At 39.6% G+C, this 19,546-nt stretch overlaps 2 protein-coding genes across 2 annotated transcripts in view; one reads left to right on the top strand and one right to left on the bottom strand.

Annotated features, from left to right (window-relative positions):
* The window catches only part of MESR3 (misexpression suppressor of ras 3), a 53,007-nt gene extending 38,487 nt beyond the window's left edge, over window positions 1-14,520 (top strand). Inside the window, exon 4 of the mRNA XM_018003067.2 lies at window positions 13,504-14,520. Within this exon, the coding sequence (XP_017858556.1) occupies window positions 13,504-14,349 (846 nt within the window). The 3' untranslated portion in view covers window positions 14,350-14,520. The remainder of the gene's footprint in view (window positions 1-13,503) is intronic.
* On the bottom strand, window positions 1,454-5,160 carry Cyp310a1 (Cytochrome P450 310a1). The gene is made up of 7 exons (XM_018003059.2): window positions 4,993-5,160; window positions 3,359-4,003; window positions 3,167-3,289; window positions 2,928-3,109; window positions 2,634-2,864; window positions 1,872-2,135; window positions 1,454-1,803 (listed from the first exon to the last, which is right to left on the bottom strand). Exons 2-7 carry the CDS (start codon window positions 3,841-3,843, stop codon window positions 1,604-1,606), a joined length of 1,485 nt encoding a protein of 494 aa, XP_017858548.1. The 5' UTR covers window positions 3,844-4,003; window positions 4,993-5,160; the 3' UTR covers window positions 1,454-1,603.
* Window positions 14,521-19,546: the final 5,026 nt, after the last annotated feature.

The following is a 19,546-nucleotide window of genomic DNA, read 5'->3' as shown; positions in this document are numbered from 1 at the left end:
ATTCGCTCTAGTATGTAAATGAAATTTTTATGCGCTCGCATATTTCACGCCGCTTCGGCTGCTTTATATTGCGCTCTTAAAGCTTAACCAGGGGTGCGGAGAGGTGTGGCGGGGATGCCCTTTTTGACCACTTAATATGCAATGTGTAATATTTAAATGTAACCAGGACAATGCCAGCGAGCAGCTGGGTGCCTGCATGGAGAGCTCTCTATTCTCTTTTTTTTTTGACACCCATGTCCCTAGAGGCCTGGGCAAATCTACGAGGAAATCTTGTTGCGAATCTGCCAAGCAATTTATATTCGGTGCCTCGACATGTGGCAACTGGGTCAGTGCATGTGAAGAGCGGGCTTCATCTGATTGTTGTCGTTATTGTTGTTTTCATTTCAAGTCGAAACTCACGTATTCTGTGAGCTCTTTAATTTTGTATATTCTGGTGACGACGTGAACTCTGGATTTAACAGGCGAGAGCCAAACTGAGAGAGACTTTAAAAGTTGGACGATGTTTATTGATCCCATAATGAAGAGAACTTGCTGGCGAGACTTGCATACAACTATATGAGATGATTTTTAATTTGATAGAACTATGGATTGTACAGGTCAATCGACCGCCTTTTGTTCTATCTATCTTTAAGACAAAATCGAAATCTAAAACATTAAAATGCTATATATTTATATTGTCTATATAATATATATATTTGCGATTTCACCGACCGACGCCACACAGGCGTATACGCAATTAATAATTCGTGTGCCATTAGAAGCCAGGGATACAATTTCCGGCTCATTAGAAGCAGCCCCATTGCCCGCTGTGTCTCTGTGCAAGTTCAAAGTCTAGACTCTGGCTGCCGGTCACCCACAGAGCACAATTAATTTAATGCCCGGCCATAAGATTGAGCCGGAGAGGAGATTGTTAAGAGTTGGTTGTACAGTTTGCAAAATGCTTTGCACTGATTTCAATTGCTAGCTGTATTAGCTTTTATCGCACGCATAGTATCCCGTCCTCTGCCAGCTTGATAAATGAGTTCATAATGCGGCCTAATTGTGGTCTCGTTAGTGGCTAGCTAACTGGGATGACCAACAACAACAACGACAGCAAGTCGACACTTGGGCCAGCCGATAAAGTATGGAGACCGACTGTCTCTATGTGACTTTTGCAGATTTCCATTTCGGTTCCAATCAGACAAAGCCGCATGTCATGTGTATTGGCAATAAAGCAAATCAAATTTAATGATAAGCTCATGTGCTTGAACATGTCTTTTACGCTTGATGAGTTTTCCACAACAGCAACAATGCGAACAACAAACACATAGAATGTCTAATTTAACGGCGTTGCGTATACGCCGCGTGTGCTCGCTTCGCGCACAAGGACCAAGGACCTTTGGCATTCACCATGCTATAGCTAACGAAGCGAAATGAACAGACAACAATAACAACAAGAACAAGAACAAACCAATTTGAAGCCATAATTTACTGCTTTTATTTATGGCATATTTTTAGGTGCTCGCAGCTAGCAACACACAATGCTTAAATGAAGTGTTGAAAAATTATAGAAGGAGAAAAATAAAGGCGAATACGTCAAGTGCTGCATAAATTAAATTCGTTTCTAAATTGAACATTTGCGATAATTGCTTTGCCTTAGGATTTCACGCGCTTTCAGTTGAATTTTCAGTCCATCTGGGGAGGTAATAAATGGCGCCGGCAGATGTGAGACCTCGACCATCGCACTCGCATCCAATTCCAGATCATAGCTCTGCAGCAGCCTGACAAGCGCCAGCTTAATGACCATTTTGGCAAAGTTTTGTGCTGCGTGTGGGAAACTCTGTTAGTTTTTGTTTACCCTCAAAGGTGTGTTCGCTCTTCATGCCACTTACCCACACACTGAGCCCCGCCTATGCCAAAGCTCGCTATAACTGAAGGACATTGCTGGCCTTCTCCTCCATCGGGCTGGTTGTGTAGAAAACGGAGTGGCTTATATTTCAGTGGCTCGCTGAAGTATCTGCCATCACGCTGTATGGCCAGCAGCGGCACCATCAACGTCTTGCCCTCGCCAATCCTCAGCTTGCTGCCGGGCAGCGTGTAACGCTTGCGGCAAACGCGCTCTATTATGGGCACTGGCGGATACTTGCGCAGCGTTTCTGTGGAGCAGAAACGTTGGGACATTAAGTTTGCGATTGATGTAAGTTGTTGAGAGTGAGCCACACTGGAGGCATCAACAAGAAGGAACAAGTAGACTAAACTGGGATATAGCCATGACAAGGTCTACTCTAATGGAATCAAATATATCTACCATAAATAATATAAAGCAAATCGATCTTGTTTCGTCTGTGATAGAGCTACGATTTGATATGATAATAGTGTATCTGTAGAAAAAAAGGAAATAGAATCACTCAAAGCAATTGTTATCCAGTAGTCTACACAAGAACTACCTATCGTATGCTATAAAAGTACTACGGTGAAGCAAAAGTTAATAAATTAAGGCAGATATACACCTCTGCTGAAAAAAAAAAAAACTTATGTTTACAAAGAATAAATCATAGATACTCATTGTGACTCTGTTAAACTATTCTCTCCCATATGTAGTTCTTACTTACTCGCATTGATGTCAACTAAATACCGCATCTCAAAGCACTCACCTTTCACACACATATCCATATACTTGAGCCCCATCAATTGCTCGAACGCCAGTTGGCCATCCTTTAAATTGAGCTCCTTGATCTCTGTCTGCAGCTTCTCCACAATCAGCGGCTGTTGGGCAATCTCATAGAGTGTCAGAGTTATGGTGGAGGCAATGCCATCCAAGGCTGAGTGCATTAGGTCCTCGGCTACCTTAGCCAGTCGCTTGATGCACATCAGCTTGTCCTCTTCTGCAAGGAGGGGCAAGAGCAAACATCAGCTTAAGTGTGGGAGGAAGGCGTGGCTTAACTAACCAATGGCGTGCTCGATTTGCCACTTGTCGCTGCTGAGATCGTTGCCATTGCGAAACTTGACCAAGAGCTGGAGCATGTCCTTGCGTATGATGCCGTTCTCCTCGCGCTTCTCCACATTGTTCTTTATGATATCTATGAGGCGGTAGGTGAGCGAGGACTTCTGTGGTATGCCTCTCAGTGTGCTGTGCCCCATAGCAAATATTAGTTTAATATTGAATTGCTACAAAATTTATACTCACAATGATTGCAGTCCACCGTACTGTGAAGGATGCAGCACATAGCTGTTGAGTATGTGGTCCCTTTGCACGAAGTTGTTCACGTCCAAGCCGTAGACTAGATTGCCTATGATATTCACAGCATATCTGAAGGTAGACAGATTAAAAAGTTATTACCAATTGAAGTTTCAGTTAGGCTCAGTCTTCTTTGCTTACATTCTCATCAGGTGCTGCAGATCCAACTCCAGCAGGCCCTGCTCCTCCCTTTTCGCCAGGTACTGCATCATATGATCGGCCACATGTTGAGCATTGATGAACATGGCGGACAGACGCTTTGTGCTGAACATGGGCGACAGTTTCTCCAGCAAGTTGAAGCGTCTGTAGCCCTTGACGTAATCCCATTTGGATTCGGTAAAGTGGCCATTCGACTGCTGCAGAATGCTAAGGGCCAGCTGGGGCTGACGCACCAGCAATACGGGTCGAAAGAAACAGTAAATCCCAAATAGACGATCGCGCCCTTCCTGGTAAGCCTCACATATGGCCTCCACGTGCCGGAACTCTCGTTGGTAGGCCAGCGTGAGAAACTGCCAGGACAGCGAGGTGTGCTCGCTCGGGAAGCGCTTGCGTCGCCAATAGCTATAGATGTGTCGCACATACAGAAAGATCGCCGAGTAGGCGATAATCGGCAGCAGCAGCCACATGTTGAGGCTCTCGCAGACTTTGATGGACTGACTGACTGAATGCGCTGCCCGGCGATAATTATGACAGGTTGTGCCGCATCCAATGGAAATCGAAAGTCACGTCTCAGCCGCTCCTCCGCTCTGTTCCTGTGGGCAACAAGTCAACGCAGTCTGTCGCAGTCTGACCAAAACCATACAAAAAATGTGAGAAACAGAAGGAAAAAACCAAGCCCGGCAACTCAGATGCTATCGCCCTTGCAGTTATCTCTCTCTCTCTCTCTTTCTTTTGCTTTACCTCTGCATGTGTGCCTCTCTCTGTTTCTTGTGTCTTTGCCTCTCTCCTTCTTTCTCTTTCTCTCTAGCTCTCTATGTCTGGCTGATAATGAGCATTGTCTCTGCCTCCTGATAATTTATGCAGCAGCAGTTGTACCAGATGCCTCCGCTGCTTGCTATTTTATCAGTATGCGCATCGCTCTGCTCAATATTTTTGACAATTTTTGTTTACATATCTCTCTCTCACTCTGCCGCTGCACAGCATCAACCACGGTGATAAGAGAGATACGTTTTTATTTCATATACTATATCTTGGTATATAGCAACCAGAAGCTTTGGTATTAGTTGTGCATAACTCAAGAAACGCAAACTGGATCTGGCGACTTTTTTTATTGTTCTCTTCCTTTGGGCTATGCCAAAGTTGGCAGGTTTTTGTACACCTTTCTGGCCAGGGCCAACTTGAAGCTGACCTTGCAGCGCAAATTGTCTGTGAGCAGGAGAAGCGCTTAATAACCACTGTCTGGACATTGTCTGGATGGGCAGTGCGCACAGTCTAAGGCAAGCAATATAATATATATTATATATTTAAGTACATAATCACACTGCTGATACTTAAAATGCAATCACTGAGATTCTTTGCGGAAGATTTAATACTCTTTTATAGTCTGAAGTGTTGTTTAAAGAACGTACAAATTGAATTTGCATTGAAGATGTGCAAGAAAATGTTACACTGATTGCATGAACTGTACAAATATTTATATTATACCTAATCTTCATATATACCATTGAGCGATATTTCCCAGTTTCTGCTCATCCACATCGCTGCCCACATTTCTACAAAGTTTCCCATAAATACCCAAAGAATGTTTACTCATTTTTAGCCTGCATCTAACTCACCTAGGTAAGCTTCCTCTCTTCGGTGTAATTCACTTCAGGTATGCCGCTGCACACATAGAAAACCCGGATCCGTTAACAAATTTCCACAAATATTTAAATTTAAGATAAGTCAACCAGGCACTAGACTGTTTGGTTTATAACTAAAAGCGTTGTACCAAACACTAAAAGAAAGCAAGCAACATGTACTTTAAAACTAAATTTCAGGCTAGGCAAATACCCTATAGTATGAGCTGAGTTAAGCAATATATGTATTTAAGACTAATATACAGACATATATGATAATAGAGTCGCATAAAGAAAGATATTTTGGAATATTATTATACATATATATCATTTTCGAGTTACAGGGTATACAATGCAATTAACCCAAAGTTCGTTTGCAATTAACATTAATTGTGGCATATATTTGCATGTTTTTTATTTAAATATTGACATTCGTAAACTGAGTTCAACGTCTGCTTCAGTTGACAAGCCAAACTAAAGTTTGGTTTCTAGTTGGGATTCATCATTTCAAACTATCTTCCATGATTCGCTGCCAAAGTGTTGAATAAATGTGAGTAGTTTTGAGTACTCTTCAATCCTTGAGTTGTCTACGTCGATGTCTGGCTGGAGCTCAATTTGCAGCTAAATAAGCAAAGCATTTGATAACAATTCAGTTAGCAATTACGGCCACTTCAAATTGGTAATGCACTTAAATTGAGTCCCAAACTGTTGCTTTTAGAGCGGTAATTAAATGTTGATGTGCCTCAAGTGAGGCAGAGCCATGGGTATCAACTAATGTCTTTATTATGGACTTTGGTATGCAGATGTGAGCATTGAGTGTGCGCAAGTCGAGCAAAACGAGCTGTTCAATATTTATTCATTCGATTCGTGAGTATAAACAAATCGTAAAGAAAAACAATTAACGAACTTATTCATCACGAATTTTATCAGTTGACCCATTCATTCAGCTGCGCAGCACGATTTGAGGGGCTTCAAAATATGAATCGGAAATATCTCTTGGATTATTGACTGAAAGAATCAAATATGATTTAAGATAAATAAGCAATTGAATTGAATTTTCAATGCTATTATTGTTCGAGTGTTTCGTTATGTAATCCGGCTTTGATTAAAAATATGTTTAATCAATATTTGTGAACTATGACTTTCAATGCTCCATTGCCTCTAGCTGGCAGCTTAGATCATATTTCAAAAACTTTCACTCTCTTGAGTATTTCTATCTATTATGTATTAGTATGTTATGCAGATGTTTTACCATGATTGAATTCACATAGTTAAAGTTAAGATACAAATTTTTGCTTTATTTATATTAAATATTATCCCTTTGTTATCCATTGGATAATTTGCATAAAAATATATATATTATAATATTATTTATTATTATGCTCTTGATGCTTGAGTCATAAAACAAATTCCCTAGCGATTCATCGACTTCTTCTCGCTTTCCTATGAACTGCCAACCTATCCTATAAATTATTATGCCGTCACACGCTGAGTGATCCAACTATTATATTACACAATAATTAGGCAACAGCAACAACAGTCAGCTCAAGTGTCAACGGCAATTGGGATCTGAAGCTAACCAAGTGTGGCATAAGCCAATTCCTGCTCCCCAAAGGGAAGTAGTTAATCACACCCATTGCATGTGCAGCAACAAAAATGCAAATTATGTGTGCGAAAACAAGCTTAAAAAAAAGAGGTACAGAAAAAAAGCTAAACAAGAAAAAGAGCATGGTAAAAATGCACTGAAACACGCCAGCAGCAAACCGGAGGCAATTTTCCACAGCATACACAATTATTTAGTTCAGTCGGGCGCAGGCGACGGGGCGTGGCACCCTTTGAGTGCCACTTGTTGCGCTGCTGCAGCAAGTGGGAATTTGATTTAAATGCGTAGCTAAGTAGAGCAGGTTACATGGCCAATATCAAGCGTTATGTGCCACTCCAATTTCACACAACGAGAAAATAAAGCAAATCAGGCTGCAACAGTTGCAGCAATTGGTTGCAAGGTGCCCTTAAGTTGGAGCCCACTCGAGACGCCTTTTGACTGCCAAATCGATTTGGCCCAGCCACTCAGCAATTGAATTTAGTTGACCATTTGGCAGGCTTTGCAGCTTTTTGGCTTGTGTCTCTCTGCCATGGCTAACAGCAGCTAGCGCAGTTTGTGGCTCATCCACTTCAGAATTTGGCTCACTCATCGCTTCCATTGAGTCCTTGCCAGCATTACCTCTCGCTCTTCCGCTCCTCTCATAGCATTATCCATTCAGTCATGTAATCGCCATGAGTTAGCAGTTTATGCACACAATTACTGAAAATGGCGAAGCCCTTAAGAAACTTAAGAAATACTTGGGGATTCTTCAAGTTTGTTTCTTTGTACATCTTCCTGTTTATATCTTGTAATGTTTTTATTTTAGGCGCTTTTTGTCGCATTTCCTGTCTTACAATTTTTACAATCAATATTTCGATGGGAATATTAGACGTAAATTGTTTAAAAAAAAAAGTGGACCTAATGTGCAGAATATTTGTAGATTATTTTAAAAAAAAAAATAAAATTAAAAAAAAATTATATATAATGAGTATATAATATAATAAGTATATATATTATTATACAAACAAATTACTGCTGTACTTTTTTAGTTAATCTTTGTAGAGTGGAGCTTGAAGATTTATCGCTGCAAAATTTCCTCTTCCAACTGCGCAGTCAAAATATTTAAAAATAAATATTTTTATCAAAGTTTCAAAAATTGCGCACATTGCTTAAAGTAATTGCGATTACAACTTAAACATTGTGCACTAACAACAATAAAGCGGCTTTGTGCGGCACTAATTCAAAATATTTTCTAATTAGGTAAACACTTAAATCACCATTTACTCCATCGACTACTGTTGGTAGGGCTTGAAGACACAGCAGCTTATGTCATGAGAATCAAAATTAATTAAGCACTTGCTGTGATTCACAAACATCCACAAAATTCAATCACGAGTGCATTCAGTATGCCAGGCACGTGTCATTTAATATTTCAAGTCAAATTGCATTCAGCGCGTTCCGTTCGATTGCCTGCAAATGCTTAATATTTAAAATAAATAATTGCGCTGAGAAATTTCCCATAGACGACGACAACGGCGACATGTGCTTGTTTTCAGTGGTTGTTTCTATTATTGTTGTTTAGCTATTTGTGTTTTTCTCAAGAATTGCTTTATGTAAATTTAAAAATGTTGTTAAAATTTTCGCTGTTAAAAAATGTTGTCATAAAACCAGAACGCGGCACAGACTCACGATGCAATTCGAGCAGCAAGCTGAATGAATGACTATTGTATGGGTATTCACACATACACGCGCACACACCCACGCACACACACAGACTGCGAGCTCCGCTCAGTTTGCTGTTTCTGGTGTAGCCAGCAATTTGCAAGTTAACAAAAATATTAGTCAGCTACTTGACAGCCACGTTTCTATACACCCCCCCCCCCCCCAACCCCCTATAGCCACCCTCACTCCCATTTTCCAGCCTCGTCATCAGCGTCAACATCTTCAACAATGCCGACGCTTTGTGAACAACATTTTCTGTTTGCCTGCAGCACGTTGCTGAAGTTCATGAACAAAAACCAAACAGCAGCAGCCAAAGAAAATGAAAATGAAAATCAAAACAAAGATCGTGCTATATGAATTATCAGATGGCCAAGGCGTAGATACCCTATAGATGAATGTGCTAACGATGTGTAAAGTCAATCTTAATTATTGTAGAATACAGCATTTCATGATTATCATTTGGGTAGTAAGAGATAAAAATAATTTGAAAATCTACTCAATGATATTGAATTATTATTTTTGTACACTTTTAAATTTTATATTCTCTATTCTATATATACTTATCAAAATATAAACAAATTATATTAAAATTTAAAAGAAAAAACAAACATATATAAAATAAAACATATATATAAACATATATAGTCATTGAATAAAAATAAATATAATAATTTTTGAGGACCAATAAGTATTATTTTAAGAGCTTTTATTTAAAATAAATGTTAAAAAACATGAAAAATGCCAAATAATATTTTTCAATTATATATTGTATTTTTCATATTTTTATATATTATTTATATCTCTTAAATAGGACAATATTATATACATATTTCATATACAAAATTCTGTTAAAAACAATATATTTGCAATGGTATACCCTTATCATAAGTGCGCCTCGTCAGCTCAATTCGTTAACAAAGAGTATCAGAAATGGCAAAATGTATTTACATGCAAATTACTCATTTGGGTAAAGTGCAGTTCAGTGCGTAGGGGCGAAAGGGAAGGAGGGGTAGAACCACTTTAGAGGGGTTGTAGAATAGTACAACTAGAAAATACAATGGTGCGAAATTTGCATGTTTATGCGAAAAAGCATTGCGTTGGGCTCTTATGAAAAATTGTTGGTATGCGCAGGGTGGCGGCGGTGAGCGGTGGATCGGGGATTGTGGTTGGTCGGACAACGTGTCGTATGAGCAACGCGGCAAATTTTGAGCTTGACAACTTGAGCATCACTGGAATTTGCGCGATTTGTGGTGCCAACTCAGCGCATATTTTTGGAGAGAGAAGAAGTAGGGACAGATAAAGGGAGAGAGAGAGACAGATGTTGTGGTTATGGATATGTCAACTTAGTTTCGGAAAGAAAGCACGGGAGGTGGGGGCATGACAGCAGATTCAGCTGCAGCCACGGCTTCAGCTTTGCATGCAAATTGCTTTATGGCCAAACGAAATTGGTTTAATAACAAATTCAATTTAAGTTTAAGCATTTTTTGATACACATACGTGAGCATACAACCATTTACAGAGGCGGAGACAGCGGTAGGCGTGCCCGGGCGACGGGGCAGGGAGGCGTGTGCACTTGGCGAGACGTTGGCTTTGTGCATTTTAATTGAATTTTCCCCTTTGGCAGTTCGGCTGTGGCCAACGTCACAGAAAATTTAAATCACTGCACGTTTCATGATTTTTTTGCTGTTGTTTTGTTTTTGCTGTAGCTGTTGTTGTTGCTGCTGTTGCACTTGAACAATTTTCCATAATGCTCGGCTATGAAAAGCGGGCAGAAATTAACATAAAGGCCAACTGTCCAACTGACCCCCGTTCCAAGTCGTTTTCTATGCCACGCCCACTGCAACGGTATCTAATTGGGAAAGTCTGAATGCGTGTATGTGTATTCCAACTGCCCACTCAATTTGTTTGATTTCTGCTTTCTGTTTGTATTTCTGGCCCTGACATAGCCAACATTTCACTGACCTACCCCATAAACCCATCCACAACAATAACAGAGAGAAATGCAGAAAAAAAAACCGATTTCATTTCTCTTTTTGGATTTATTCGCTTTTGTCAGCACAAATTGTTGTTGATTTGCTTTTGTCGATTCTTGGCCTGTCAATTTCAAGCATTTTGTCAAATGAAATATGAAGTCTTGACAGCGGTTCAACAAAAAACTGTTGATAAGGCTCTGAGTGCGCGCAGTTGGACTGTGAGGAATAGAAATTTTATTTTGTGCTTTGTTATCGAAGAGTATTTTTAGTTAAATGATTGTTAAGGTCTATTGCAGCCAATAAGGTGTACTAGAAACACTGATAGATTATCACAAAATTATCGGCACCAGAAACTATTTTCTTCAATTTAATAATGTCGGCACATTCGAAACTGGAGATTACTCGGTTAGGACTTTTCTTTTGTATAAATAATTAATTGAGATTTCGGATACATAATCCATTCAGAGACTCCCATTCTCATTCCCATTCATATATTCGCCCACATAGACACACCAAATTCCAATTAGAGCTCATTATTCACTACGATACTCTGAACTGATTAAGCAGCTATTAGAAGTAGCTAATCAAGAAATACACACAGAAATCTGTGTATATAGGCGCAACTATTCATTTATAATGAGCATAAATAACAACCGTTGTTGTATTTCGATGATTACCTCTATAAATAAAAGCAGCGCCAGCGAAAACAAAAGCCACGCAAAATAATAACGAAATGTTGCGCATACGCCGCGTGGCTTAGATGGGCTTGACATTGAACTTGCTGTTATATCGATGCGACGAAGGCCAGTGGGAGTTGAGCTGGCAGTCAGACAGCTGCAAGCACATTAAATATTCATTTGGTCGATGGTGGCCACAACAATAAAAATGTCAGGCTCGTCCTGCGGGGCAAAACTTGTTTAATTGTTAGACCGAATGTTTGCACAACTGGCAATAGACAAGGGTAAAGCCACAGGGAGCGGGCATGAGCGACCATGACGAAGGGACGAGAGACACGTAATGAAGCCACATAAATCTCAGCACCAAATATATTTGCCTGAAACGAACCTCGGCAGAGCGAGGCAATTAATCTTAGAGAGCAAGATACTTTTTTTTTGTGTTTTTCTGCTTTCCTTTAATATTATTAGAGGGGCAGAGCGAAGGGACACACATTAAAGACGCTCGACTCGGCACAATAAATGTGCATCCGAGAATCGGGCGAGCCGCTCGACATGCTCGACATGCGCTGTGTGCGTGTAAATTATAGATAACCGCGTTAATGTTGCAACTCCTCGAGAGTAAACTTTGCGCCAACTTTGTCGAGAACTTGGCCTAAAAGTGTGCCACAGCTTCCGCTACTCCAATCTCTCCCTCTCTCTCTCACACACACACACACACACTGGCTGTTTCGCTTTTTCTTTTTGGCTCTGCCAAACCGGAAAAGAGATACACAACATCGCATAGCTTCCGACAGGTCCTGCTGCCTCTTAGTGTCTCGCTCCTTCTCGCTCACTCACGCTGTCTTCCCTCTCTGTAAATGTGTCGAAATGTTAACTTTTTGCATTTTATATTTTATATTCCTTGCTTTGTATTTATTTCTGCGTGTGGCATTATTATCTATGGCCTTAGCGTGGTTTTTACTTTAAGTTTTTCAAGTTTTGCTTCGGTTTCGCACTTTCCTTTTTAGCGCTTGATTTCATTTGTTTTCATTGTTTTTTGCCACTTTCTGTTGCAAATTAGCAATTTAAATAATTTAATTGCAGCGTGACCAACAATTTGTGGCGTTAATTAAAACGTGCCCCCGTCCACGTGCCAGGGGTTTACGGGTTTGAAGTTTTGTGGGTTTTGCGGTTCCCTCCAAATGCGCAAAATTTCCACATTTTCACATTTCCATTCATTAGCACTCTACCATTTGAGTTCGGGTAATCAGGTATTCAATTTCAATCGATCTTATTTGCATTGCATGTGAGCTGGGATTTTTTTTTTTTTTCCGCTGAAAATTGATCAATTTGCTGCCAAGTGTGTGCTAAATAATTAAACTTTAATTAACATGAATTTCGATTACATTTCAAATGCTGTTGACTGTGTCCGAACAGCTTGAAAAGTGATAAATGACCATTACAAATTATAATTGATATGGTCAATAATGTATGGCAGAAACGCAAGAGGAGACTAGTTGAAAATACAACATTTAATTTAATGAGAACTAAAATCAAAGTTAGATATATATTTTTGTAATCATTTTTTGTAGTAAACTCAAATTAATGAGAATGAAATTATGCAGCTAAATATTTATTATTATTTATGTTTAGATATTTTTGTAATAAATCTTTCTAGTCCATAATTGTAAACTGCTAAAGTTACATTTTATTAAAATATATATTGAATAATATAGACAAAAATGTTAAAAATGTTTATGAAAATATATTTTTTATCTTCAATTCACAATCGTTTGCCTTGCCTGAGCTCTAATTGCCTTCAGACGAGCAATGCTTAAATATTACGTATACGCAACGTTGCAGACAAATAAATAAAGTGAATTCCAGATATTTACAGCAACATTCATGCACAAAGAATTTAGATTTATGCTCACAGATAAATTCTCTGATTGAAGAGACGTATTAATAAATAAATTTTCGATTGGCTTAAATAGTTTTGGCAACTGTTGCCCAGCGCATTTTACAGACCATGTTTACGGGTTTTGGAGCGGAAATTGATTGTGTATAATTTCCAGTTGAGCTAACCAGATGAGCGACCACAAACAAAAACAACAACAAACAGGGCCACAGAAGTAAACAGAAAGCAGGAGCTGAGACTAAAGTGCAGCCAAAATGCCAAAAGCGCGTGCTCGGGAATTTGCTTTTAGCCAACTTTGAACGTGATGCAACTGAAAGAATAACAAAGTCAGCAAGAGATACCCTGTAGGATAACTATGGAAGCAAAAGAAGGCACAGATATCTTTAATTTACAACTACTTTAGGTAAAAGATATATAGATCATTGAGATGTAGAGATACAACTTTCTGTCTGTTAAATGAGCATGCCTAAAACGGTATATTCTCTTGTACAGGGTATACACTGTATTGCATTGGTGTTATATAATGTGCCAAGCGGCAGACCTCAAAGCCAATTTCGCTTCCGTGTCCAAAGCCCTAACAAATACAATTGAAAAGCTTTTACACTTAGCCGCAAATCTAATTAAGGATTTTGTGTGTTTCGCTTTCTTCCATTTCAGATGTCACATCAGCAGCAGTTGCAGCAGCAGACACGTCGGCGCTTGGGCTCCGTTAGCGACTCGGCGCCGCCGTCGGAGTCCAGTGAGGGCACCGCCTCGTCGGAGCAGCGGGATGAGCTGATACTGCATCCGGACTGGTCGGCCCATTCTCAGTCGTCGGCACAGCGCAGCAGCGCCCATGGCACCACATCGCTCTACAATGCATCCGACATCGATGCGGACACCATCAGCACCGACACGAGCAGCAACACAAATCTATCGGAGTACGAGCGCGGGCAGGTGGAGAGCTTCTTTGCTGGCCTGGGCACCGAGATCTTTGTCAGCGGCGCTCTGGCCAATCTGTACGAGGGCACGGGCAACGATGGCGACTGGCGTCTGGTCTTCACCGGCATACCCGTGATCCTGCACGACAAGGGCAACGCACGGGCTAGGTCCATGCCGCGGCTAACACTGGTGCTGGCTGAGCGCGGCTCGTGCTTTGCTCTGTGGTCTGATCGTGTGGACAATCTGTCGAATTATCGAATTGCGGGACCCTCGTTTCACACCATGTGCCTGTCCAGCAATCATCAGCAAATGATTGGCTTCAGCTTCGACTCAACAGATGCGGCCCGTGAGCTCTGGCTGCACGTGGAGCGTCTGGTCAGCGATCCCGAGAACATTGCGCTCTCGGTGCCCGGACGCAAGCAGAAGAAACAGAAGCGAGTCAAGCCGGCGCCGCTGCCGCCCAAGTCACAGATCTCGCATCCATGCCAGTTCCATCATGTGACCAGCGTGGTGAAGGAGGACAGCGATCGGTACTACAGCATGCAGGCGTTCGGTCCGCCCCATGCGCAGCAGCATCGTTGATCAGGGTCGGGCGCGTGGATCTGGAACACGAGCGCCCTCTGGTGGCAGAATTAGACCCCACCCAACGAATGACACGAAAAGAAAATAAAAGAAGTGAAAAGAAAGAATCAAAACATAACAAAATTCCAGTCCCGAAACAAAAGCATACAATTAAAAATATTACTTTAAAAATTGGTTTAATTTTTAGATCTAATTCTATTTGATATACATATGTACATATATGAATATATGTATGTGCATGTATATCTATATATATTATTTGTTATAGCCAGTTAGGCCTAAGTTAAACCAATGTGCGTCCTATACAGCTGTGTGGATCGCGCATTTATCTGTGATACCATTTAGGCGTCTATATATTCCTAGACTTAGCATTCGGAGTATTGCAAAAATCAAACAAAACAAAAACAAAATTAAAATTAATAAAATAAATTAAATAAACCGAAATAGTAAGTTAAATCAATAGGCTTAAGACAATTCGAACGAGTTTTATAACGTTTTCTAATATCGTCAACGTACATCTGTCTAAATACAAAATATATGTATATGCAAATCTATATATATATATATATACATATATTTATATATGTATACCAACATGGTTTATAGCTAACGAGTGTATTCGGTCGTATTTTGCATTTTCTGCATTCTTAGAAATTCATATGTAGTTCATCAAATAAGTCCATATAATCACTAAGCTTGTTTTCTTAACAAATTTTTACTAACTGTTTTACAAAAATACATACATACATATATATAGTAAATATACCACACATATATATATATATATATATATATATATAGCATATATCTATGGTTATTACAAATCGTATGTACATAGCTCTAAGCATTACACATTCAAAAATCGAACCTATGTATTTCTTAATCGTCAAATTGCATACGCGAATGTCAAAATCAAATAAAGCTGAAAAAAAAAATTAGTTTGTTTTTGTTTCATTGATAAATTTACTCTATTTTATATATGTATAGGTCTCATTTTTATTTTTTATTGAATTATTTAAATTGAATTGAATGAAGCTTTCATTCAATTTGTGCGAAGGTAAGAATTATACATTGGCCAATTCGTTGGCCCCCATATAGCCAATCATTGCCCTTTAATTGTGCCACCAATTACCATAACAATTACAATTACCATTTTAATAGTGAAAGACCAGAGAAGAAGCGCAGAGTGTAAAGTAAAGTAAAGAGTGCCCGCATAATTAATCAAAGGGCATGGAAAAACTTTCGACTTGCTGCTGATGAAGTTGTTGTTGTAGATTCTGTTGTTGCTGTTGCTGCTGCTGCTATTGCTGTTGCTGTTGCTGTTGCTATTGCTGTTGTAGCTGCTATTCATTTCACTAAAGATGTTGCCACTGTGGTAGGTGTTGCTGCTGCTGCTGCTGCACGTGCTGCCATTGCTGTTGCTGCTGTTACTGCTGCTGCCATTGCTGTTGCTACTACCATTCATTTCACTGAGGATGTTGCTACTGTTGCAGGTGTTGCTACTGCTTTTTGCTGTTGTTGATATGGTAGTTACTATTGCTTCTACTGCTGCTGCTGTTGTTACGACTACAGCTATTATCAAATTTGCTGTTGTTAAGCCTCTTACTTATCCTGCGGCTGCTGCGGCTGAACGCAATACTCGTAGTATAGTGAAGTATTTAAATCACGTGACAAAAATACTTCACAGTGCTATTGATGCTACTAAAGCTACTGCTCTCATTGTTGTTGTTAATGTCGTTGTTGCAGTTGTTGCTGCTGTTGCTATTGCTGCTGCAGCTGATTGACTACCGCAAGTGCAATAAAAGTATTTAAATCATTTGACACCAGCAACGCCGAATGTTGCTGCTGCCGTTGCTGCGTCGTTGGTTGGTTGAATGCAGCTACAATTGCTATTTGGCTGAGGTTAATAGTCCGGGGGGGAGGCGCCTGCTGTGTAAGTACCACCAATGCAGGCCGCAATAAGCATTTATGCTAATTAAGACACATCGAGTGCCACTCAGCAGCGACCCACGGGACAGACGAGTTGAGGATGAGACTGGCGCTGAGGTGCGGTCAGCCCCAGTGGCTGCGGCTCTGCTCAATATTATGAATGTGCTTGCATTTTATGGTCGTTTTATTGCTGTTGTTGGTTTCATGTAGATTGCCATTATTAATGCCATTATTCAGCACATTTATTACGCATATATTTCGTGTTGCGGGCATTTCAACAATTTAAATGTTTTCCACATTTTCAACGTTTCATGTCAACGCAGTTAAATAACGAACGCGCTTGCGACATCAAAAGAGTCAGCAAGTAACAAACGTTCAACGTTTCATTTGCCGAAAAATCTTATAGCAATATTGTAAATATTTTGTAAATAAATTGAAAATCAACAAAACATTGAATGCGAAAAATGTTGATATTAAATTTAGCAAATAAAAGTTTGCAGTACTTGCAATTATTGTCTAATTTATTCAAAGTCCGAATTTAAAGTATTTATAATTTATAAGCAAAATGATGCATGAATATTTTCCTCTATATAAATCAAATGTGGAAAATAGTCTCTCCCATTTCACCTGCTTTGCTCTATCTTTCTCTGCCTGCATTTCGAACATTTTGCAATGTCAATAACCACTCCATCGGCAATAGAATTTTTAGCCAACTGATGCCGATTGAAATTTCTACAACAGACAAACAAATTGCAAATTTGTAACAAAAATTGCATCAAGTTTCAATGATTTGGGCTCTCTCGAACACTGCCAGTTTTTTGTTATAACTGCAAGAAGTCTATAATCAGGCTCTTTCGTTTTAATATGCTTGTTTTAAATGTTGTGTTGTATTACGCAAATATTCCAAATATCTTAGATTTCTTTTTCATTAACTTTGAATCGCTATAATCTATGCTTATTTCATTTAAGCCAGATAAATTCATGAAATATTTCTGTGTATGTGTACAAAAACGGACATAACGCTAATCGCTCTCTCCCACGTTGCCTGGGCGTCTCTATTCCCCCTCCCTCTTTACCACCCCTCCCCTTCACACCCATACCCCCATAATTTTCCCCATTTTAGCGCTCGCCCCTTCTTATGCTTTAGCTATATTTGAATTTCAACTTTTAATCGAGATTTTATAAGCGGATTTGGCCCCAACAAAAAAAAAATAAATAAATTTTGCACTGCTGCTGCACCCATTGAAATTCATTTCGTACATGCCACAGAATGTTGCTCGGACGAAATGGGGAAGCTCAAAATTTTTGCTTTGTATTTGCCGATCATCTGCAAATGCATAAAATTTATTTTCATTTGCAGCACTCAACTTGCTGCCTTGGCGTCTGCTTTACAGTTGATGCCACGTAATGTGGGACATGCATTTACCAATTGTGCGTGGGTGTGCGGGTGTGCTGCCAACAAAGCCGCAAACATTTTGATGATTTTAGTTGACTTGCTGCAAAGCTGCGGCTTAATTGTTGTTGCAAACAATAAGCGGAAGCTTGCGGTGTGTGTGTGTGGTCGGAGTGTGTCAGTGCTATGGTGTTTGTGTTTGTGTGGTGTAGCGTTTGTGTGTGTGTGTGTGCCTTGTCGCATGTCGTAAGTAAATCTGTGCAGATTCGTCAAACTGAATATTTGCGTGCAAAATGTTAAAGCTGTTTAAACACCCAAAGAGACGCAGGGCTCATGCCGCATGCCACATGCCGCATGCCACATCCCGCATGCCTCATCAACATCGTCAACAGCATCTTTCGCAATCAAAATGCAAGTCAGGCGCTGAACACGCATTCCAGATTATACTGTTTGTGCCTGCCTTTGTGCTGCCTTTGAAAAACCATTAAATCTGCTAATGCTGAGCTGAGAAATATATCCACAATTCCACTTTCAAGGTGAGGCGCCTACGAGTGAGCTTTGGTTTTTGCTCTCAGGACATCTTAGGCAAACACGTGTTTTGTACTGTAAATAACATGCACACACACATTCATATGACCTTATACCAAAACAAACTCAAGCTACAAAATAGAAACTTAAATTTAGCTACCTACATATGCCATAGCTTTAAATTGTATTCTGAAAAATTGCCAAAAAAAAAAAAATAATAATAACAGAAAAATATGCGTAAATTCATTTAATTTATTCAAAAGTAATGATTAAACAATCAGATTGAACTCAAGCAGTTTACAGGGTATAACAATTAGAAGAAACTGCTGAAGACTTCAATAGTTATATCACACGATATGCATGCATACATGCACACGATATATGCGCACATTTCAATTTCTATGGGCATCCCATTTGCCACGTAGGTTGGCCTACTTCCTAGTTGCCACGCCCCACACTCAACTGACGGTTTTGACACGTCCGAAAGTGATTCAATGGCGTCCACAACCTGGACATTTCACAAACAGGTGACACAGCGGGCGAAAGATAGTGATGAATGAGAGGGAGAGGGGCAGGCGAAACACATATTGCTTTTGAAGCCTGAACACACACATTTTGAAACATTCAAATTGTCAACAGTTGAATTGGAATTAGTTCAACTGAAATGGAACATGTCTATATTTGTATAAGGCTATTATATACCTATGGATATACATATATATATGTACTACCTCAATTCGTACACGAAATGCCAATTATAAATTATTGTCTATCAATTTGCACAAACAGCAAATCCAGTAGCTTCTGCATATCAATGTAAGCTGCGTTTCAATCTATTTTATTAACTGTTTTGCTGAAATCAATAACTATTTACTTGATTGAACACAAATGTTGTAATTTTAATTAGCATTAAATCAACCACTAATCATAATGAAATGCATTTTAGTCAAAAAATTGCTAATGTTAAATTATAATATATCTAAAATTGGTTTTCAATAACATGGTTCTTATTTATTTAATATTATTTACAAACCATATTTCGAATTACTTTGAAAATCTGACAGTAGCTAAATTAAATTGATGCATGTTTGCTGAAAATCTGAAATCTAATTACACACAAGATCAGGCAAGAGCCAAGAGGCAAGAGGCAAGAGCCGGGAGCTCGTTTGCTAGCTATCCCAAAGAATTTTGCCGCACCTGAGTGGCTTTAGCTCTAATGGGCGAATCTCCGAATGTTGCGCACACACACACGCTGATATACCTATGCACACACTCATGTGTGTGTGCGAGAGATCATAAGTCGCATCATAAGTCTGGCAGTTGGAAAAGGAGACGCAGATCAAAGAG

Source organism: Drosophila arizonae, chromosome 3, assembly GCF_054131065.1.
Source record: "Drosophila arizonae isolate 15081-1271.41 chromosome 3, UAZ_ARI_1.0, whole genome shotgun sequence".
Lineage (NCBI taxonomy): Eukaryota > Metazoa > Arthropoda > Insecta > Diptera > Drosophilidae > Drosophila > Drosophila arizonae.
This window is presented reverse-complemented; position numbering and strand designations above follow the sequence as displayed.

Coding starts and splice junctions, on each gene's coding strand:
- Cyp310a1 (XM_018003059.2), bottom strand. CDS start 3,843: ATGTGGCTGCTGCTGCCGATTATCGCCTACTCGGCGATCTTTCTGTAT. Junction 3,110..3,166: donor TACGGTGGACTGCAATCATT/GTGAGTATAAAT, acceptor TATGGGGCACAG/CACACTGAGAGGCATACCAC. Junction 2,865..2,927: donor GCAAATCGAGCACGCCATTG/GTTAGTTAAGCC, acceptor CCCTCCTTGCAG/AAGAGGACAAGCTGATGTGC.